The 22,692-nt window shown below is 43.0% G+C and overlaps 2 protein-coding genes across 3 annotated transcripts in view; both read right to left on the reverse strand.

Annotated features, from left to right (window-relative positions):
- Window positions 1–2,244: 2,244 nt before the first annotated feature.
- LOC311019600 (NACHT and WD repeat domain-containing protein 2) lies at window positions 2,245–10,775 on the reverse strand. Its single transcript, XM_084019152.1, has 10 exons — window positions 10,595–10,775; window positions 10,418–10,506; window positions 9,062–9,169; window positions 8,625–8,822; window positions 8,268–8,403; window positions 8,041–8,189; window positions 7,568–7,909; window positions 7,294–7,395; window positions 5,973–6,630; window positions 2,245–5,520 (listed from the first exon to the last, which is right to left on the reverse strand). The coding sequence occupies exons 1-10, from the start codon at window positions 10,650–10,652 to the stop codon at window positions 2,363–2,365; spliced, it is 4,998 nt and encodes a 1,665-aa protein (XP_083875278.1). The 5' UTR covers window positions 10,653–10,775; the 3' UTR covers window positions 2,245–2,362.
- A 192-nt stretch (window positions 10,776–10,967) lies between these two features.
- The window catches only part of fchsd2 (FCH and double SH3 domains 2), a 55,574-nt gene continuing 43,849 nt past the window's right edge, over window positions 10,968–22,692 (reverse strand). For both annotated transcript variants that reach the window (XM_084019158.1, XM_084019157.1), the window contains 7 exons: window positions 20,159–20,293; window positions 19,826–19,909; window positions 19,512–19,689; window positions 18,339–18,559; window positions 15,772–15,964; window positions 15,580–15,668; window positions 10,968–15,149 (listed from right to left, as the gene is read on the reverse strand). In XM_084019158.1, the coding sequence (XP_083875284.1) occupies window positions 15,057–15,149; window positions 15,580–15,668; window positions 15,772–15,964; window positions 18,339–18,559; window positions 19,512–19,689; window positions 19,826–19,909; window positions 20,159–20,293 (993 nt within the window). In that variant the 3' untranslated portion in view covers window positions 10,968–15,056. The remainder of the gene's footprint in view (window positions 15,150–15,579; window positions 15,669–15,771; window positions 15,965–18,338; window positions 18,560–19,511; window positions 19,690–19,825; window positions 19,910–20,158; window positions 20,294–22,692) is intronic.

Here is a 22,692-nt window from a genome sequence, read left to right on the forward strand (position 1 = left end):
TCTGTGTTAACAGTACATGCAGCAGCTATGGCTCGAACGGAGCTGTTATTGGTTTTGTTATCACAGAAATGAAACTCCAAAGCTGGGTGTGACGTAATTTTCTTCTTCGTTATCATCATCATAATCGTCATTGTATCCCGCATTCATGACAAACTGAAACTGAAGGAAATGATACCGCAGCTCTACCCAGGAGTGTAGAACACATAGAGATATCCAGCATTTATATGTACACATACTTTATCAATTTACGGTATATGCAAAGTACATATACATACATACATACATACATACATATGTATTTGGGGGCGATCGCCGAGCAGTTTTTTAAATTATCCCGGTAATTTGTCTGCATGGGGTCAGTTCAGTCTCATTAATAATGAATTCACAGAGAAGGATTCACAAATGTATTTTGTTATTTATATATAAATGACTCTCTTCTCACAAATACATTTCGTTTTAAATAAATGTAATATAAATCCATATATAGGCCTATGAATTAAAAAATATTTGCAATTTTCATCAAAAATGTATTTGTATGTTGTTACATTTATATACAAACTGTTAAACTTGCATTTAAAAGACGCTTTTCATTTGTGAACTTGTTTGCATTTGTTCGTGAACTGGTCTGTATTTGTTTGTGGATTTTTGAGACTCCTGACGTGGCTGGATTAACAAATGCATTTTTTTCAACAAGAAACTCTGTAGCCAATCAGATGCCTCCCTCGTTTTCAGCCAATCACATGACTGCATTCCCACGAGGGGCACATCACCATGGCCAGAGCAGAGATTTTTCTCTGCGCATTTTGCGTTGCTTTTCGGTAAAAGAAATAAGAACAAAAAGTATTTTAAAAAGTGATTTTATTCTCTCTCTAGCCAACGTTAGCTTGTTTGTAGCTAGCTAAATCCATTAGCTAGCTAACGTTAGCTAGCTCTTATAGTCAGCACTTTGAAACCAATGTAGTAAGCAATTTACCTATTAGTTATTATGGTTTGCTTGTAACTTATTTTTGCGTCCATTAACAGGTAAGCTGACCGATACGGTTATGTTTTCTGATGTAAGTAGGATCATATTATGCTAGCTAAGTTAGCTTATGATCCGTTGTCTAAAAGCATTATGGCTAACTAGTTAGCTAACGCAAATGCGCAAAATGCGCAGAGAAAAAGCTGTGCTCTGGTCATGTTGAGGTACATTCCCTCGTGGGAATGCATGTGATTGGCTGAAAACGAGGGAGGCATCTGATTGGCTACAGAGAGTTCCTTGGAAAAAAACGCATTTGTGAATCCAGCCGCGTCAGGAGAGTCTCAAAAATCCACAAACAAATGCAAAAAAGTTCACAAATGAAAAGCATCTTTTGAATTCAAATTTGTACATAAATGTAACAACATACAAATACATTTTTGATGAAAATTGCAAATATTTTTTTAATTCATATATTTATGGTTTATATTACATTTATTTAAAACGAAATGTATTTGTGAGAAGAGAGTCATTTATATATAAATCACAAAATACATTTGTGAATCCTTCTCTGTGCATTCATTATTAATGAGACTGAACTGACCCCATATGTCTACGTGAGAGACACTAGATGTGGCGTGTGCTGCTTTGTCCTCTGACAATGTAAACAGACTGGTCTGTCTCAGTAACTGGCTGAATGTAAAGGAGGACTAAGCTGAATTGTTGTTCTATGGAGTGAAAAAGATTTATCATTCTGACTTCACAGCAGAATATTTCCTTGTTCTTTTTTCCATATTTGCATGTTCCATTGCGGACCTTTTTGAAAGGTCCGCAATAGAATAGTGCATATAAGAAATATGCCTTTTTCAAGCTAACAGTCAATTTTGATGGCCTTGATGGTTTCTTTGGAAATCTGTAGAACACATGAGAGAATCTGTGCTTAAAGTTAAAAAAGCTGCTATTTAACAATAGTATTTGAATTTAAATACTTCCTTTGTGTTGATTCTACATAAATTCCATCATTTTGCATTTAAATATCCATTATAACATACTTTATTCTTAAGAAGAAACAAAGCGATTAATTACGATTAATCACGGCCAATTGTCGATTAATTCGTTATTTAATCGATTGACAGCACTAATATATATATATATATATATATATAAGTCCCACCTCTATGAGCTAATATATATATATATATATATATATATATATATATATATATATATATATATATATATATATATATATATATATATATATATATATACTGTATATATATATATATATATATATATATATATATATATATATATACTGTATATAGATGCATATGGAATACAGTGTTGTTGGACCTCTGACAGCTGTGTGAAATTGATGAAAATCAGTATAATATGGCACCTTTAAGCCCATGTTATATTGGGGGTTGCTAGTGGTAACCACCTGAATGCTCTGTCAAAGGGACACTGCTTCAAATTCTCTCTGCGCCTGACCGACTCCTCCCCGTCCATCGTGACGTCCGAGATAGAATACACGCCTACGGACCCGTCCTCGAACCCCACAAGCACACGCTGCTGCTCACACACAACCAGAGTCAACGGCATCTTAGCCAGAGGCACGCTCCCTATCCGTTCCCCGTCTGCCAGTCGTACGACAGCGAGGACGAGCCTCGCCCGCAGCTCACAGCCGCAGGTTTCCTCCAGGGTGCCGGTGGCGCCGGATATGTAGGCGGCGTAACATCCAGTTTTATCCAAACAAGCTTTGACAACAGGACCCTCAGCTTTGAACGAGCACAGCCTGACCTGAGACAAGTCCAAGAGGTTGACGGCATCGTTTTCGGTGGACAGCAGGGCATAGCTCCCGTCAGAGGTCATCTGGAAGTCTCGCGGCTGACAGTGGAACCCACAAGGCAACCGGAAGTGCAAGCACAGCGTCTCCTCGGCTACTTTCCAGGTGTACACCGCCCCCGAGGCCGTCATCACCACCACAAAGTCCGGTTGCTCGGAAAGGGCGTGGAAAGCCACAACGCGTTCTGAGCTTTCTGCGCAGGAGAAACGCTTGCTGATCGACCCCGACCACAGACTGGCGGCTAGCAGGTCTCCATGGCGACGGCCGATAAGGAAGGTGCCCCGAGGCGACACCTGGGCGTCAGATAGGTACGGGTGTATGCTGCACACGATGCTCCCGTGTTCCAGCTTCCAAACACGAGACAACCCTCGCTCAGAAATACTCACCCCAAAGTTACTGTTGGGGGTGATGAGGATATCCGTCGCCCTGCTGCCACTCACACGCAGCGTGTTCTGACCCGTTTCTGTCTGCCAAACGTATATTTCCCCCGCGGAGAGCGTCACAAGTTGGATGCCATCCGGAGAGAGACACATTTTTCCCACAGGGCCGCCATGTAGGAAGTTATCATGCGGAAGTCCCGTTTCTAATCTCCACCTCCACACGGTCTCTGACCCATCGGAGGTGTAAAAGCGCCCACCATTTTTTTCAACCGCCACCGCTTTCACGCCACGCCCCATTTTTGGAGTCGCACCCGCAACCTCGATCATCCCGGAGTCCCACATTGTCAGGCTGCCGTTGCAAGCCACGGCGACAACGTCTGAGGCCGTTTTAAGGAGCGTGTGAGGCCGCTTGCTTGTCTCTAAGGAGAGAACACACTCCCCCGTGCTGACGCTCCACACCCAGATGGACGGACAGGCGTCCAACAAAGCCAGGAAAAGGTGGCCATCCCGGGAGAGCACAGCTTGAGTGAAGGCCCTCCCCTGCGGAGCCGAGAACTGGTCCCACAGCACCCAGTCGCACGTATCCCACAGTGCAACGCGGTGGGATTGACACACCAAGAAAGTGCCGATTTCATGCGAGTGATCTACGTTGAGGACGTTGTCAGATTCACTCCCAGTCAGGCTTTCTGTCACAAGTCTGGGTGGATTTCTTTGGGATGCCACATCCCATACAGTCACACTCCCTGTCCTGTCAACACACGCCACCTCCCACTTATCCTCGCGCAGGATCACTGACGTCACCGCGCAGCAGTTTGAGTTTGAGCAAGTGCAGAGGAGGCCGCCGGCGCTTGTGTCAAACATGGACACGGTGCCTCCCTCCTGCCCACAGTACGCGTAAAGGCCGTCGGAGGAGCAAACCAAACAGGTCACGCAGCTCTGACACTGGAAATGAGTCGAGCTCTCTGTGGAGACGTCAAACACGCTCACCAAACTCTCCCCTTTCCACCATAGAAAAAACTTTTTCTGATATGCAGCAAACCCCTCAACCGTTCCTTGGCTCGACTCTGTTTTCAAAGCGTCCTCAAACTGCAGAAACATCTGCGCACCTGCCACATCCCACAAGAAAAGCTTGTTGCATCGCGTGGAAAGCAACACGAATTGACCGCTGCTCTTCACGTCCGCAAACTTCAGCTCCTCCCGATCACAGCTCAGCGACGGTTCGACTAAATCACACCTGGGGCCTTTCCAAACCCAGGCCGTGCCGTCGTCCATGACCTCTGCCACGATGCCACACTCCGTCCCGGCTGCTCCCCGGACAGAAACGTCCTTGATTTTGGCGTTGAACTTCAAACGCCGAATGGCGGGAGCAGAGGAGGGAGCTGGGCAAAGTGATACTCCTAATCCGCTTCCTCTTTCCCTCCTCTCCTCTCTGATCTCTCCGACAAAATCTTCCAGTGCAGGGAAGACCTCCAGATAAGGCAGGAGACCGGTCTCCAGCACCGAGGGCAGCTGCCGGGGTGACCTCTGCAGTGAGCAAGCAAACGACTTCAATATGCGAGCTACGAGCGCCCTTTCCCTTGACAAATGGAAATGAGAAGTCCCCTTGTCGCTCTCCAACATGGCTACCAGATCTCCCAGTAGTCCCGCTGCAACCATTGCCTGCTGAAAGCTCAAAGACATCAACAGCCCGCGCTCCAACTCCCCCCATCGGGCACTTTCTTTCAAGTGATACGGCAATTCCACGATCTTCCTCAAGTTCACGCGGCCGACCTCTTTGAAAGAAGAGGCGAAAACAAACGGCTGACTGGCTGGCTGCCTGTCTATGTAGATCTCTATCTGGACGACGTCCTTGTTTGGTCCACATTTCTGCTTCACTAGAAGTGGTTTTGCACCTCCGCCACTAGACGGTCGGCCACTGAAATAGTCCGCCATCGCTGAGTGAATCTCCCTCCTCGCTTCAGGAGTGCCTAAACACCTCTTAGCCACCACCAGCTTGAAATGCCTGCTCGCCCAGAACAAAACGCAGGACCCTGCAACAGTCCTGCTGAGGAGAAACCTCCTCAAATCTAATAGGAGTCTCTCCACGTCGACCTGCGGGACCTTCATTTTGGAGGAAGGGCTCTCATTCACCTGAACACACTCAGTCAACACCTTGTGGTCACCGGACAGCAGATCAGCGAGCTCGGCCTCAGTGAGCCCTGTCCGGGAGAGGGTCAGGTAGGAGACGGCGCGGGCCACGATGGAGGAGCCGTGTTTCAGCTCGAGGTGATCTAGCAGCGCAGAGATGGACGAGTGGACGCTGTCAGGGAGAGACGACTCGGTCACATCGGAATCTGGTGGCGAGAGAAGAAAAAAGGGACAGAAGGAGAGGAATCCAGTCAGACTGTGTTGAGGCTTGAAATATCAACATTCCTTCAGCTCCGTTTATAGTAAAATATGTTATTTCTGATGGCTGGAAAGTGTTTCACTAAACTGTATGTACTCGTTTTTTTAAATTCTTGTCATCATTTTTAATATATTTGAAAATATAACATGTAAATGTACTCAATGTAAATTTCAGTGCCTATTTTGTGCAATAAAAGGTTATTAATGTATAATTAAATAAAAAACAATTTGCAGCACTCTTGGCCCGTCCTCGATGGACCTCAGAGTTCCGTCATACGGGCAACATATGGGTCTTCTGCACGAGCACACCAATTATTAATGGCAGAAAATAGTTGACTGTAAGGGAAATGAAGAAGCCTTATCCTTTAAGAATATGTCTGTTTTACTGTATTGCTTGTACCAGAGTGCCAGAGCGAGGCGTGTAGGTGGAGGAGTCGAGCATAAAGAGTTAGACGACAGGAAGTCAGCGCCTGGTTCACCAGCGCCTGTTGTCCTGATGTCACACTCCTCCCCGAACTGCTCAGCAGTGACGCCAACAGCTTCACACGCTGCTTCCTGTCCGCCGTTCCCAGGTGAACACGTTCATATGTGGAGTGCCTCTCAGAGCCCTCTGCCACACGCCGAGGTGGACTGCTCTGTGGGTCGATGGCTTGGGTTCGGTTGGCCGAGAGGATGAGTTTGACGCCGGGAGGGAGGGGCGACGGGAGGCTCTCCATGATGCGAGGTCCAAAGTTGTTTTCCATGTGATCCAGACCATCAAGGATTAGAACTAGAGGTTGCTCGGCAGAGGGCGTGAAGGAGAGGAGGGATGACAGATGCTCTTCAAGCTCGGACACACAGGCGTTGGAGGCGGGGCAACAGCTGGAGTCCCAAAGGTCAGTGATGCAGTTAGGAGCGTCCAGGTTGTTGGGATTCAGCTTAGTGGAAGACTTGCTGTGATATCTATCGCATATTTGATAGCACAGGCTCAACAACAGGTGCCTTGGGGAAGGGTTGATAGACAGGTTGCAAAAACAAGTGATCACCACAGGATCGCAGTCGGGCAGCCAAGACTTCATCTGTGGAGAGACAAAATGCTTCTTCAAGACAAAGTAGAGCAGCTTCCTGTATCACGGTGTTACAGTGCAAATGTCAGGCTCAAGTAGAGCTGCAAGTAACGATGACTGTCATTTCCAGTTACCGTAATCCGAAGATTAATTACCAGATGAATCGATTCATTCTTACATCTATAATATGTCAATAATTAGAAACGTCCATCAGCATTTCCAGGACACAAACTGATGCATTTAAATGTGTTTTTGTTTTTGTCCCTCCAACAATACAAAACCCAAATATAACTGTATAACTGAGAGGCTAGAACCACTAAATTATAGGCAGGTTGGTTTTAAAAAATGTCTTTTACAATTATCAAAATAGTTGCAAATTATTTTTTCACTAACTAGTTTCATAACAGTAATTTATGAAATTTTTAAGCATTTCAAGCAACAACAAAGAGACACCAGTTAATGCACAGATAAAAAATGTGAAAAATGACAGAGTTTCCTCTTTTTTAAGTGGACAGCGGCTATTTTTTTTAATAAAAATAAAATTGGAGGAATTGTGATTATGTATGTCTACTATCTGTTTGTAGCATGTATTGTATTATTTGGATTGGAAATGAGTTATGGGTGGAGGGATTTAACATCTAATGTGAGTTTCACATGTCTCCTCAGCCCACTTACCTGTTGAGCACAGTGTGCCAGCAGAACCGTCTTCCCTGTGCATGGTCCTCCTGTCACCACTAGAGGGCACTGTTGTTTGCGCTGCTCCACATAGGCTCTGACCTACAGCAAATGAAAATGAAATTCTGGTGATGCAATGAATATGATAGTTATATTGTTAGTTTGGCTCTATCCGAATGTCACAGTGAAGGGGAAATAGATCTGTAACTTTCTATTTCTAAGCATTCACACTGCCAGGCTAAAAACAAAGCAGTTAAAACGCCTTCATCCTGACCTTTTCCTCCTCTGGCAGAATGACGTCATACAGTCGGGACAAGGCGTTGCACAGCTCCTCCTGCTCAGCCTGCTCTCTGGCCAAAGCATCACCGAGCTGAGAGCCTCTTTCCAAGTCGCTCAAGCTGCCAATCAACCCCACGAGGTCAGAGTACACCTGCTGGCACAGAGACTCGGCGTAGCCTCGCCTCCTGGCTGTTGTGTAACCATGGCGACGGTCACACTCGGTGCTGGTGGCGTAGACTGGAAGCTGGGAGGAAGTGATGAGAGCGGGGAGGAAGTCATCACACATCGCTGACAGTAATTGTCCATCAGTGGGTGTCCTTAGGTCAAAGGTCATGGCCTAAATATAAGGGATATGGAGAGGAAAAAAAGGTATTTTAATCACTTTCTGGGGCCCTTTTGATACAACTTTGCATGAGTGCAGATCCCGGGCGGCGGGCGGTCATAAATCCTGAGAAAGTGATGGGTTACCTCTGACTGGGGCCGAAGTTTTGGCTTCATCTGTTTCTTTTCTCTCTCTCCTTTTGCGTTGATGACCCTGTGGACGTAGACCAGGCAGCGTCTGTTGATGTCATCATCAGGACGGTTGTCCAGAGCAAATCTCAGATCTGCATCGAGGGCTGAGAGCGAAGCAGCAGAGCACGTATTAAATCACACCTGAACATCAAGCAGAAGCCACACCGGCACGCCCACCTCACCTGATCTGTAGTAACGTTGGGCTCTCTCTGGACTCAGTGCACCGTTGTGGACACACAGACTCACGGTGGTTTGAAACATCTTCCTCAGCTCTTCCTCTTTATCCTTCATCTCCTCTTCCTCCTTCATTTCTGCTTGCTAAACAACAAACAGATACACAGAAAAACTGATTAAAGAAATATAAGACCAAACACTAATCCATCAGTGCTGATCATAATTTGTACTCGCATTTAATTAGCAGCTGCATTTGGACAAATCAACTCCTCTTTGCTTAGCAAGAGAATCTTAATCAGAATGTAATGTGAATGAAAACAGTAGATGAATGACACATTTCTGAGGCCCGGCCCGGTGTGCATCACCTGAGGACAGCAGGTGTGTCTGTGTGGAGGTCGCAGGCAGTAGGAGGGAGGGATGGTGTTCTCGTCCCTCATGTAAGCTCTCTCCAGTTCCTGGGTGCTGATGCCCGCCCACTGGCTCTCCTGCAGCAGCAGCTGGTACTCTGACACCTCCACCTGGGCAGGCAGACTGGCTGTGCCATACTGATGGCCTACGAGGACCTGCAGCACCACCATGTGGACAACAAAAAGAACAGCACTGATTAGTTCATACTTGTATTTGGTGTTTAGTGGTTTATAAAGCTCAACAGGGGCTGATTTAACAGCAGCTAATAGTTAAATAACACAATATATTAATGATGCAAGCTAAAATTATTTAATATTATGATTCTCCTGTAGAAGCTGAGACATGCTGTACAACTATATACTCATAACTAAATCAATCCTGGTGATTTATTTACCAGTAAAAAAGGTCCTGCAGAGCTCTTTCTGCATTCTTCAATCAGCTGCTGTCGGGTGATTTCATCTGGCCAACGGCTGGGATCACTGGACTCAAATGGGTCTATCACCTACACACACACACACACACACACACACACACACACACACACACACACGCACACACACACACACACACACACACACACACACACACACACACACACACACACACACACACAGGTCAGTTATCTAAAGGAGAGATGACTAATCCGTTTTATATGAAAAGCACACAATAAGGTGCAGTAACAATTGGCCAGGTGGTGGCTCAGTTGATATTCTTCGTACTCTCTAATTACACATGCTGCTGAAAAGAGATGGAACAATGTGCCGGTTGAAGCGGCCCAAGGTGATTTCATGCACACCAAACACACTACGCACAGTCGCGTTACAGATGCTCACCCTCTTTTATTTTTTGTCAAATTTAATTAAGCAAATTAAAGCAGAATTGACTGCACTTTTAAAAGGAATGGCCTCAGGGGGATAATGTGAAAGAATAAGGGAGAGACACACACACACACACACACACACACACACACACACACACACACACACACACACACACACACACTTACTTTCTGGCTGCAGCTTTTCAGAATAGTTTGATTCCAAAATCGTAATTTCAAGTCAGGACTTTCACCTCTAGCATGACGATGGCCGAATAGCAAAACCTCCTATCTGCAGGATTTTCCGATTGGTGGATTTTTACTTTGGATGATGAGAACAAGGAAGGTTAACAATACCTAGTCTGTATTGTTAACACATAATAAAGTAATATAGTCCAAAAACTGTGTATTATGCATTGGTTTGTTTTCTCAAAAAACTGAATTTTTCAGATAGGAGGTTTTGCGTGTCAGCCATCAACGAGCCATTTCCATTACAGTATATTCAACATTTGATGAGCAAAACAATTAAACAAATGAATGCAAAACAATTAAACAAATGAATGCAAATGAATAAAAAGCTGAAATAAAGTGGAGAGGATACAAATATCTAAAAAAAAATAAATAAAGATGCAATTGTCAGCAGTTCATTGGGTTAAAGGAATAAAGGCCCCAGCAGTTATCCACCAGTGAACAGAAACAACTCTTTAAGTAAATTTGGTCACATATTTCAAATAAAGTAAGAACGGTTGACCAGAGCTGAATGTTCCTCCTGTCTGCAAAAGCCATAAATGTACGAGTAGTTATGAGTTAATAAAAGAACGTAAAGGATGTAAAACCAAGTAGGACCTTGCAAGAAAAGAAGTAATACCTTTCATATAGCATATACATTCATCACGGTCTCCTATGCAGATTTAGCAGCGTGTGTTTACTCACCCTGACCTCTAGTCCCAGCGTGCATCGACAGTGCTCTCTGAGTTCAGGGAACACACTCTCTCTCAGAGCTCTGCGCTCTAACACGCTATCTACAGAGCATAAACACAAACAACATGCACATCACAAAAACACGACCAAAGAACACAGAAACCTTCTCTCATTTGCTTTTTGACATACCTTCTGGGTTGGAGCACAGGTAGAGTTTCACACAAGAGGAATTTGCCCTGGATTGCATGGTTAATTTCTAAAATAAGGAAAACTGAGGGAGTCAAATCTTTTGCATGAACACATTAAAACCCTTCAAAACAAAGTTCAGTGTCACTGCTTTGCTGCTCTGCGCTGGCGTTTCTCTCCTCCCTCCTGCTCCACTCAGGAAACTCTGGTGTTTACAGAGTATGTTGTCACGATCACACCCACTTCTAGAGACTGGAACGTCAAAACACAGAGAAACTCCCAGTTCTGTACAAAATCAAATATAGGTGCATAAACACACAATTGGATGTAAAAAACCCTTCAGAATAAAACAGAAACACCTTTTCAATATTTTTTTTATTAATTAACATTTTTACACAATAAATACAAACTTTGATTTTTTTTGTACAGCCAATAATATGCAGAAAGACTTGCACTTGTTCTCATTATTATTGTCACCATGGCAACAGTCTGTGATGAGAGGGAAGGCCCGTTGTTTCACCACATTGTCAATGACAGCAGCTGTGCAGCTGCTTCAAATCGATGGATGAAATTTTAAAAGAATTATATAATATATAAAAAACAAAAAATGGGCTCATACCAAATAATTCAACACTGTAGCGGACCAGAGGGACTATTAAATAGGGAAATAATCAAAGTGGCGACTGGCAACATAAAAAGTCATACATTTTATAAAAGACCGATTGTGGGAAGTGTTGCAGGGCGATATAAACTTCTTATTTTGAATGAGATGCTGCTGATCAAGTCGCCTCGACCACAAGCAGCGGAGCAGAGGTTTGGATGTGAAACACTATTTCCAGCATGCTTAACTTTGTAAGGCATGGATGCTACACAAAATGTTTCTAAAAGCTGATGTCAAAAAAACATAATTTACGCGTCTTTATGTCTTGCATCACTTTGTTTCTCAATCTGACATAATTCACCTCCACTTGCAAAGAGGAAAACAATCAATTTGAACCCAGATCAGATCGTTTCTCTTCTTCAAGAATTCTAAAGCTGTGCCCCAACTCCACATATGCTCCAGTCTTCATAATCCATACCTTTTTGTTTGCACTAAGTATAGAAAAAAATGTAAGATTCTGGTACAGATGCATACCAACGGGAAATTGGCTGAGACACAGACTTTGGTGTGTGACTTATGTCCTTAAACTGAAAGCAACACAAATTGAATACCTTCAATTTTGTTTTCCATCACATTTCATCATGAAATACATCACACCCAAAAATAAATCATCAAGTTAAAAAGTCCGTTTTGATATCTTTTGAGTATACTTTATTTGGGAATGTATTAATGAAAATCAAACCGTGGTTAAAATAAATATGGGGGGGCAACACCTTTACATCTTCAGAATCCAAAACAGATCTGATCCTCTACACTTTAAACAATCGCACACGCAAACAAGCTGGGCCCATCTCGAGACCATAAAACCACATTCTCTCCAAGTCTGCATTCAAAAACATTGCTCTTTATGTTTTTATAGGTTTAGGAAAACACCTTTGACATATTACATTGTCCACAATTATATCTCTCTCTTTGGAAGAGTGGAGAACACATTTTTTTAAGAACAAAATCATCAGTCACACTGAAATAGAGGAATTGCCACAGAATTTAAATGAAAATGAATAACTCTGATTTCTGTATTAAACTGCAGTGATTCATCACAGTCTTTTCTATCCATTCTGATGCTATTTTAAAAGGTACTGCTACTTTCCAGGGAAGGTACAAATAAATAAAAGTGCTACGCTGCCCTTTAGGCAAGGAGTTTTAAAGGCTTGAAGGCTATTTAAGGGGGGGAAGATTTATGTTCTTTCAGTATAAAAAAACCAACACAAAACTGAATTGTACTTGCTCCATTTGAATGTCATTTGCTAGTTCTGTCCATTTAGCGTGATGTATTTGCTCTATACATCTTTTGCTCTCCATTTCTACCACCATCAATCAAAGGAAAACACAAGGACGATGTCGAATTGGAAATGTGAAACTTCTGTATGAAAAAAACAAAAAAAACCCAGACTCAGTGATGTGATGGAGTTGCTTGGCAAGATTACAGAGAAAAATAATACCATGGTATGCATTTCAACTTAACAAGGATATACGTTATAGGGGAGCTGTTCAAAATGAAATGAAAAATGTGAGAGGAGATATGATCTGTAGGGATAAAAGCTATACAGTTCATTTTGTGATTAGTAAAAACTCCTGACACCAAATATGATCAGCGTCTATAACATCTCAAATATAACCTCTCTTTGCCACCACACACTGAATACCAATGAAGTCGGTGCCTTTGAAGGCACCACAGGCCTCCTCCTGAACCAATCAGTGATAAAAGCACACAGAGGGTCACAGAATGAGAAGCTAAAGCAATGCGTGCCTAATATAATGTAACCGGATGTGTGCATATGATGGCCGATCGATTCACACTGACTGCCAATGGACAGAACAGACATTAGAGAGGGAGACAAAGAAAGGAACTGTGGGAAGAGAGATGGCGAAAAGAGCTGAAGGGAGGATCCAGCCTCCATTTTCTCTCTTTCAACCCCTCCTTCCCTCCTCTTCTTTCATCCCTCCTTCTTACTGTATTTACAATGCCCTTTCAGGATACGATGAGGATAAAACTTCCACTACATATCAGACATGGTATTCCAATCAGCTGAGTTAGTCTATATGAAACGCTGTGCATAACATTCCTATGACAACAGTAATGTACTGTACTAATACACATTGAATACGTATGATGATAAGGACTCTATATATGGCGAGGGAAGGGCTGGCGAGGTGGGGGGAGGGGCAGGTGGGGTGACTGCACTGCGTCCACATACCACCCAGTTTCTCTGTCCATTTACTCCAACCCCGACTGCAATCCAAATCATGACGTTTGGCAAGTTCTCTTTTTTGTTAATGACTCATCAAGCTTACTTTTTAATGGAGCCCTGACACTCAGACATTGTCAAAGATGTCAGCAAGTCAAAAACATTCCTTTTACTCATTTATTCTTCCTTTTTGGGGTCTTGGCACACACTTCCTTTTTTAAAATCGATACCCTTTTTCCTGTCCACATAGGACTATATGGCTCACGCTATGTCAGCTAGCTTACCTTAAAACACTGGTGGCTAAAAGCAGCGTCAACCTTTTTTTAGCTAGCGGCCATGCTGAAGGTTTTGGCATAAAACTACACCAGCTACTGCACCTAGTCAGCAATACACTTTATTGCATAGGCTACTCTGTACCATCAGTGTATACATTCTTGTAACAATAGCTAAAGCAATTTAGCCATCAACCTACTTGCTACACTGCTATGCTAATCGACGTTCAGACTACAGATGATTCCATCTAAATAACATTTTCACGTTTAAGTGCATTTCTCTTGTCTTTATCAAGAACAGTGGAAATAAATATGTGTGATTTTTTTGGTTTCTTTTCTCAAAATGTCAAATTAACTCAATGTGTTCATACCTACCAACCAAAAGTTCCCAGCTCTAGCTAGCTTATGTTTCTACAGTAATGTTGCAGAAGTATACAGTAGTTTATGGATGATTAAGGTAACATTGGCTGGTGTAGTTTTATGAAGAGTGTTAGCTTCAGCTAAATAGGTAGCTAGCTGCAAAGGCTGGTGCTCAAAGTGATCAGTCAAGCTAGCTAGCCACACAGTCCTCTCATTTGTGCCAAATATGAGACATTTTCCTAATTCCTAGTTTTATGCACAAGGAAAATTAAAGGAAAACAGATTTGCATGGGGGAAATAATAAAAGATCAAAAATACAAGTATTACACTGTACATTTCTTTTTACAAGCCATTTAAAAAAATGTGATCAAACAATATTATTATGCGATTATATTTTTGACTTTAACCCTTAACTACATTTTGTCAGTTTCAGGGCTCCATCATTTTTGACAAGTATTATTTGTTAGGAAGTGAATGAAAAAAGTGACATTTCTCAAACTTCCCTTCAAGAGATATACACATCGCTTTACAATATCATGAAGCAAGCCATAACAAGATAAAAGAAAACTTGCCAAACCCATCATTAACTTTCTCTCACGCTCCCCCGCTCAAGACAATCTTCCTCCTCTTCAGTGTGCTCTGGTTTGCTGCCCGATGAGGTAAAGTTTTAAGGCAAGAATGGAAGGACGGGGGAGGGCAGAGAGGGACTTGGGGGCGGCTACTGCTGCACTTCATTAGGAAGCTAATAGGGAGATTATTCAATTGGATATGCGGCCTTCATCCCATCTCACTGCCCTCCTCTTCAACTAGAAGAATGAGAGAAATGCAGAGAGGCTGTGGTTCAGTTCGGTTTGCTTCACATCACTTTGTGTAAGCTGACTTCAGTTCAGAGCAGTTCAGTTCCCCAGTCTGTATGACGCATCAGTCTGTCATCTGTTTTTATTTTTTCTGTCTCTATAACCGCCGGCCAGCTTGTCCGTCTGTCACACCAGTGTGATCTCCACCTCCTCTGTTTTGTCGCTCTTCTCCTGCGTTCGGCGGGAGTGCTGTTTGGGTGGAGGGGGAGCAGCTCGCACCTGCAGCAGTGAAAGAAACTATAATAAATATAGGTTTAAGAAAAAAAGGCAAAGGAAGGAGATGGAGATGGCCTACTTTACTAAATTTGACAAACAGCTTAAAGTTAATTTCCCATTCTGGGACACAAAAAGTAAGAAAAAAGCAGTCGTCGAAATAGAATGGGGAATTAACATCAACATTTTATAATATAGGGCTGCAACTAATAATAACTTTCATTATTGATTAATTTGTTAGGTCTATAAAATGCAAGGCAATAGAGACAAAGACCAATTAAATTACAATAAAGCCCAAGGTGGCGTCTTTGAATTGCTTTCTGTCTGACCATCAGTCCAAAAGATATTCAGTACTATCACACGAGACAAAGAAAAATATTGACAGCAACATTTAAAAAAACCATTAACACACTTCTTGAATAAGTTTTATACTAACAGGTCGTAGTTTGCCTGGGCCTCCTTCAGGGGTGAATCGCAGTGGCTGAGGAAATCCTGGAGAGACTGGACTCTTGCCAGAGCTTTGATCTACGGAGAGAGGGGGAGATTTCTAATACAGAAAAAACTCACAGTGACCTCTTCTCAATTAATTCAACTCCACACAAACTTATTCTGTGAACGTGTGTCTTACTGTGGGTAGGTAACGGCCCCTTGTGTGACGAGGTGGGCGGTGGAGGCTTGTGCTCCCCATTAAGTGCGGTGGAGGGTGAGCGTGGGAGAGGATCCGGGGTGGAGGGCTCGGGGCTGGTGAAAGGGCTGATGGGAGGTTGTTCATACAACGGGAGTGGTGGCAGAGAACATGGCAACTTCAGAGTCGGAGAAATCTAAAGAAAGGGTCACAAATTGAGAGATTCATCACTGAAAATGTGCTGAGTAAATTATATACATAAATGCATCCAAACAACAACTTCCTTCAATTAAAATTGGCTGAATCTGACCAGACTGAAATTAAGCTCAACTTGACCACAAGAGAAAGAGCCTGATTGTTAATAAGTGACACGTTACGAGAAAATAGATTACTTGCAGGCCAAAATGTCAGTTGAATCTTGGCTTGATGGTGATACCATAAACAACGTGCTCATATCATTATCTTATAAAATGAACTTGGCTAACGTGTTGTCAAACAGTTGCCATTTACACATTCATTCCAATATTCAGTCTCTTTAACCGTGTTGCTGGTCTTCACCAACTAATGCAGGAATTAGATGGATTAGCTGCTAAATGCTCCACTGTGTTCAGTCTCTAACTTGGTCCGGGTTCAGTGGCTTTGTTGGGCTTTTATCACTGAAAACAACACATTTAAAGATGCTTAAAGCTCCACAGAGCTCCGGGCAACTACAGAGTCATGTGAACATTATCTGTGGGCTCATCACTTGAAGCGACGACTTTCACATTATGATCATAATTTGTAAATGCGAAACTCACTGATTGGCACAGCTTTGGCAGAAAACTATGGGGTCAGTTCAGTCTCATTAATAATGAATGCACAGAGAAGGATTCACAAATGTATTTTGTGATTTATATATAAATTACTCTCTTCTCACAAATACATTTCGTTTTAAATAAATGTAATATAAATCCATAAATATATGAATTAAAAAAATATTTGCAATTTTCATCTAAAATGTATTTGTATGTTGTAACATTTATATACAAACTGTTAAACTTGAATTTAAAAGACGCTTTTCATTTGTGAACTTGTTTGCATTTGTTCGTGAACTGGTTTGCATTTATTTGTGGATTTTTGAGACTCTCCTGACGTGGCTGGATTCACAAATGCATTTTTTTCAACAAGGAACTCTCTGTAGCCAATCAGATGCAGGGGTACCTCACCATGGCCAGAGCACAGCTTTTTCTCTGCGCATTTTGCGCATTTGCGTTAGCTAACTAGCCATAATGCTTTTAGACAACGGATCATAAGCTAACTTAGCTAGCATAATATGATCCTACTAACATCAGAAAACATAACCATATCGGTCATTTGCTTGCTAAAGCTTACCTGTTGTTAATGCATGCAAAAATAAGTTACAAGCAAACCATAATAACTAATAGGTAAATTGCTTACTACATTGGTTTCAAAGTGCTGACTATAAGAGCTAGCTAACGTTAGCTAGCTAATGGATTTAGCTAGCTACAAACAAGCTAACGTTGGCTAGAGAGAGAATAAAATCACTTTTTAAAATACTTTTGTTCTTATTTCTTTTACCGAAAAGCAACGCAAAATGCGCAGAGAAAAAACTGTGCGGTGGCCATGGCGAGGTACCCCTCGTGGGAATGCAGTCATGTGATTGGCTGAAAACAAGGGAGGCATCTGATTGGCTACAGAGAGTTCCTTGTTGAAAAAAATGCATTTGTGAATCCAGCCACGTCAGGAGAGTCTCAAAAATCCACAAATAAATACAGACCAGTTCACGAACAAATACAAACAAGTTCACAAATGAAAAGCGTCTTTTAAATTCAAGTTTAACAGTTTGTATATAAATGTAACAACATACAAATACATTTTAGATGAAAATTGCAAATATTGTTTTAATTCATATATTTATGGATTTATATTACATTTATTTAAAACGAAATGTATTTGTGAGAAGAGAGTCATTTATATATAAATAACAAAATACATTTGTGAATCCTTCTCTGTGCATTCATTATTAATGAGACTGAACTGACCCCATAGAAAACTACGGATACTGTAATCAATACCTTAGTTTGAAATGTGACCTGCCACTTCATACTACTTTACTATTTCCACGGCAGCAACCGGAAGGATTTTTTTCAGTCTCCCCCACATACCACTTAAATGACATTGAGAGTTGTTGTGATGGTGTGTGTTATGTCTACAGGCTTTAAGGAAGGGAGAGGCTGCATCCTTCATGTTGCTGAACCTTTGATAGGGCAGCGCTATGTGCCACAGATAAAAACCCTGCACCGCAATCACAGAAAGTGGTCTTATCACAGCGCCACAGGAACACAGCAGTTCTGATCCACTGTTTGTGAACTCTGCCCTGCTGATAGAGCTACTGGATAACAGCCAGGAAGGGAGGGAAGAGGGGAGGGGGCGACTACACTATATACTTGGTATTTCTGCCCTGAGGATAGACTGATAACACCAAATACCCAGCTCCCCAAGAGCGACGCGCTTAATAGATGTGTGTTACTTAAGTTGGAGCTCGTCTCGGTCTGCAAGCATCAACATACCTGTATGTCACCGGGACCTCCTCCACTGGTCTCCCCATTCTCAGTGAGATCTTCTACCAGCACTGAGGGGAAGACACCCACCCGTCCGTTGAGCTCCCCCTCCCAGAAGCCATCGTCTGTCTGAGTGTCGCGGTTCAACAGGCGGATAACCGCTCCCTCGGAGAAGGACAGTTCCTCGTCTGCCTGGCCCTCATAATCATAAAGTGCACGGACATAGATCACTGCAAAGAGAAAGGAAGACAAAAAAGAGAGCAATAAGTTACCCAGCAGGAATAATGATTCTTGTGGAATTTGATTTCCTAGTCTTGCTGGCCCTCGCTATGAAGAGAGTGGGACACCCTGCTGGAGAGAGGGAGATACAGAGAAGGCAGAAAGAAATAATAATTAGGTGACAGAGGTTCCCCCATGTGCCTGGTCCAAGTACTCAGGTAGAACACAAGCACATAGCATTAGAAAGAGGGTTGGGGTTGAGTAGAAGAAGAAAGGTTGCAAAGAAGAAAGGTTGTGAAGTATCTGTATGCTGCTGAATGCATCAACAGCCAAAGTGGATGCAACCAAAGGTGTTTCAGAAACGAGAGAGAGCGCGCGAGAGAGAGAGAGAGAGAGAAAAGTTAATGTTTGCGATAAAGCTCAGGTCTCCTCATTTTATTAAGCTGGTCTACAATTTCAACCACTGGTGTTTTGTTGTACATCTGCCCCACTCTTGTTTCTGTTCCAGTGAGTGGCAGTAACAAAAAAAAAAGCTCCTTATTTGATGGTAGACTGGAAAAACCATAGCCAAAATATAAATAGATGAAAAGGAAATCAGGAGGGACAAAGCTTATGGAACATGATCTCGTACTGTTTTTAATTAACACCGTTTCAACTTTACTGTGGCTCACATAGCCTTCAGGTTTTTCCTTTAGACTTTTGTTGACAACCCCCACTCGCTTATTCTAATAACACTCTGCTTTGCAGAATGAGTGTTGTTTACAGCTGGATTTCCGAGCAACTCCAGTGGAGCAGTAAACAGAAAAATGCCTTCATCAGTGGTGCATAACAACCTTGTTACGGGGAGAGAGAAACAATTTACACGGGTACAATTGGAACTAGCTTGTTTGCTGGAAATCCTGGCATGCAATGTAATTGTTTGAAAGAATAATTTACCATCAACAGGTTTACAGGCTCACTTACTGTTTGTGTCTCCGTTGATGCAGCCGGAGTGCAGCTCTGGCTCGGTGGAATTGGAAGAGGTGTGTGATCGAGCGTCGAGTGTGGCCAGAGACTGGAGCATGCTCAGCAGACTGTTGGAGGTCGGGAACTGCAGGTATTTCTCTGGGACATAGCCCACGTGACCAGTCTTATTGCGAGCCTGACAAACACACACACACGCAATGAACGAAGGCGACGTGAAGACATGCATGGCAGGAGAAGACTGGGCATCAAGAAACCGTACAAGGCTGTGAAACCAAACGTAAAGCAACATGTGTGTGTTTGTGTTTTTGCACCTTGACCCAGTCCTCCATGTCTCCATCCTCAATGACCTCCAACATCTCCTGTTCATCAATAGTTAACTCGTCTGGCTGAGAGGCCTGCGGGAGAGACGCGCCAACGGTGTTAAAGACAATTCAAAGTAAAATGAAAAACATTGCGGTTATTCGTGGCAGATTCATCATTCCTCAAATTTCCTACGAATGCCAAACCGCCATTAGACTTTGCTTGTCTCAGTGGGCACATGGATGCACTCGGCTGTGTGCGTTGTGCTTGAGAAGAGAGCTTCATATGTGTAGAGGTGAATGACCATGTAACCGCAGAGGGCAACTCTGTGCATTGGTTCATACCTTGTATGAGTACAGGACTTTGCAGGTAAGTGGGTAGTTTCGGAGAGTTCCTGAAGGACTGGAACTGCTGTCGTCAAAAACCTCCATGTTTTCTTCGCACTCCTCTCCCTCCTCTCGCTCCAAATCCACTGTGCCCTTTAACACAAAAACACAGCCAGATAACGTCAAAACCTCTGATAACTACAAGGACAAGAGAGAAGAGAAGAATAAGAGAAGCACAATTCACTTTTTAAAGCCCCGGAGTAAGAAATACCCTTGTACTCCTGATCAAAAACACACAGAAAAAGCATTATAAAAAACACAAAACACTATTTTATACAACCTTCTGGCTCTATCTCCTCGTGTTCAAATGTGACGCCCAGCTCAGTGAACCTGTTGTTTGTCTGGTATCTGCAGCTCCACCACTACTTCTAAGGTTTGTCCATTTAACACCACTTGTTACGTTCCACTCTCTCTCTGCTAGTGTCACAATTTAATCTATAGCAATGCTTACCGTAGCTGCCTGAGTTTCTCTATCCTGCACAGCTTTGAGAGACAGGTACAGTGCGACTAATGTGTCATAGGACCCAGCCCCTCCCTCTTTTGTCGCATGAGAATTTCACTGGCTTACATGAAGGTCATGTGATCTAGCCGGTAGAAAGATCCATCACACATAGCCAGCTGACCTGGCCACAACAATAGTGTGTGTGTGGGCGCGGGTGTTTATCCACTCCCAAGTCATTGTGTTTAGTCATCAGATTTCTGTTGACACAGTAAACTACACCGGTGCAGAGCAAAGCAGATGCATGTTTTATATATGAGACAATCTCCTGCACAAGAATGTATTCCCTTGGGAAGCAATAACCTCCAGGTGTGGTCCGAAGGTGTTCCCTAACAACAACAAAAAAACTTGTGTCAAAGCTCTTTCAGAAGATTTTGTTTGGTTGCGTCATTTGTATCGACTTTACTGCTTCGATTTAGAAGTACACTGAACAGCCGGAGGGCCAATTCAACTTCATCCCTGAATTAAAATGACCAGCCTGAATTTCAGCAATAACCCAGTAAAATATTACCCAAAATATCTTAGTGCGAGTACCAATACAGCCATTTTATGGTTCCTGGAGGAAATAACTGTGAAAGTGATATTGCAATGAAGGCGGTGGCTGCCTGCGGGCCTTTAGGGTTCATGGCTTACAGTATTTCATAGTCATATTAATAAAGTTAAGTGGAATGAAGAAAGAATGAATGTGCCTTCTCCCCGCTCTCATTTGCAGATTATACACACACACACACACACACACACACACACACACACACACACACACACACACACACACACACACACACACACACACACACACACACCATTGGTCACTTATTGACCCCCATCAAAGTCAAACTGCTGTTAACCATCCTTCCTATTGTCACCTTCATTTCCCTTGTTGCATCTTATTATAATCCCTCTTTCTTTGCAACCGTCTCTTAAAGCTCCAGTACACACCAAATTAAACCAAAGGCTGTTGCACTGCTGTCAAATGCCTCAATTCCCAATGTGCCACCTCACACTACCCTCTTCTATGTTCTGTGCTGTTATTCCCAAATCGCCTGCTTCTCTCACCTCTGCATCCAATTTTACTTCAGCATCACCACTCTGACGCTAGTCCCTCCCTACCACCTCATCACACCACCTCTTCTTTTTCTCAGCAAACTTCTCTTCTCCTCCACTAATTGTCTCACCAACACTCCCTCTTTCACTACGCAACTCATGCCATAATCCCTTCTCTCCATTTCCTAGTCTTGTGTGAGTCTCCAGACTTTCTCTCACAGTAGTCTCTCAGTATCTCTCTCGCTCTCTGGTGTTAGCTGTGAGCTGCAATATCATGTGAGCAGAATGTCAAGTGCTTCCAATGGAGCAGACTGACTATCTTGAGGACTGTTGACAGGCAAGCAGCCAGAGACACAACGCACTTGCGCGCACGCACAGACACACACACACACACACACACACACACACACACACACACACACACACGACAGAAAGTCCTGTGCGGGGTTACACTCCTAGTCATGGACGTACACTCTCCTCCCCTCATGTACACCCGGTGGAGAGACAGACACACAAACACAAATGTACAAACACAAATGCATGTTCATTTCTCTCTCTCTCTCACACACACACACACACACACGCACACTTACTTCTGGGAAATGTCCTTCAGAGTTTAATGAAAAGATCGGCACCACTCTTATTTCTGTACAGTAAATTTGAAGCTACCACCGACAACCAGTTAGATTAGCTTAGCATAAAGACCAGAAACAGCTAGCCTGGCTCTAACCAAAGGCAACACAATCCTCCTACCAGCACCTCTAAAGCTCACGTACACATACAGAATATCCGTGAGATTTAGGGGAGCTGGTAGCTGACTTTCCCGCTTTCTCTTGTACAGAGCAAGGCTAGCTGTTCCTCCATCTTTGTGCTAAGCTGACCGGCTCACAGTTCTAGCTACATATTTATCATACAGACGTGAGTGTGGTATCAATTTTCTAATCTAACT

This window comes from Eutrigla gurnardus (assembly GCF_963514095.1).
Source record: "Eutrigla gurnardus genome assembly, chromosome: 10".
Lineage (NCBI taxonomy): Eukaryota > Metazoa > Chordata > Actinopteri > Perciformes > Triglidae > Eutrigla > Eutrigla gurnardus.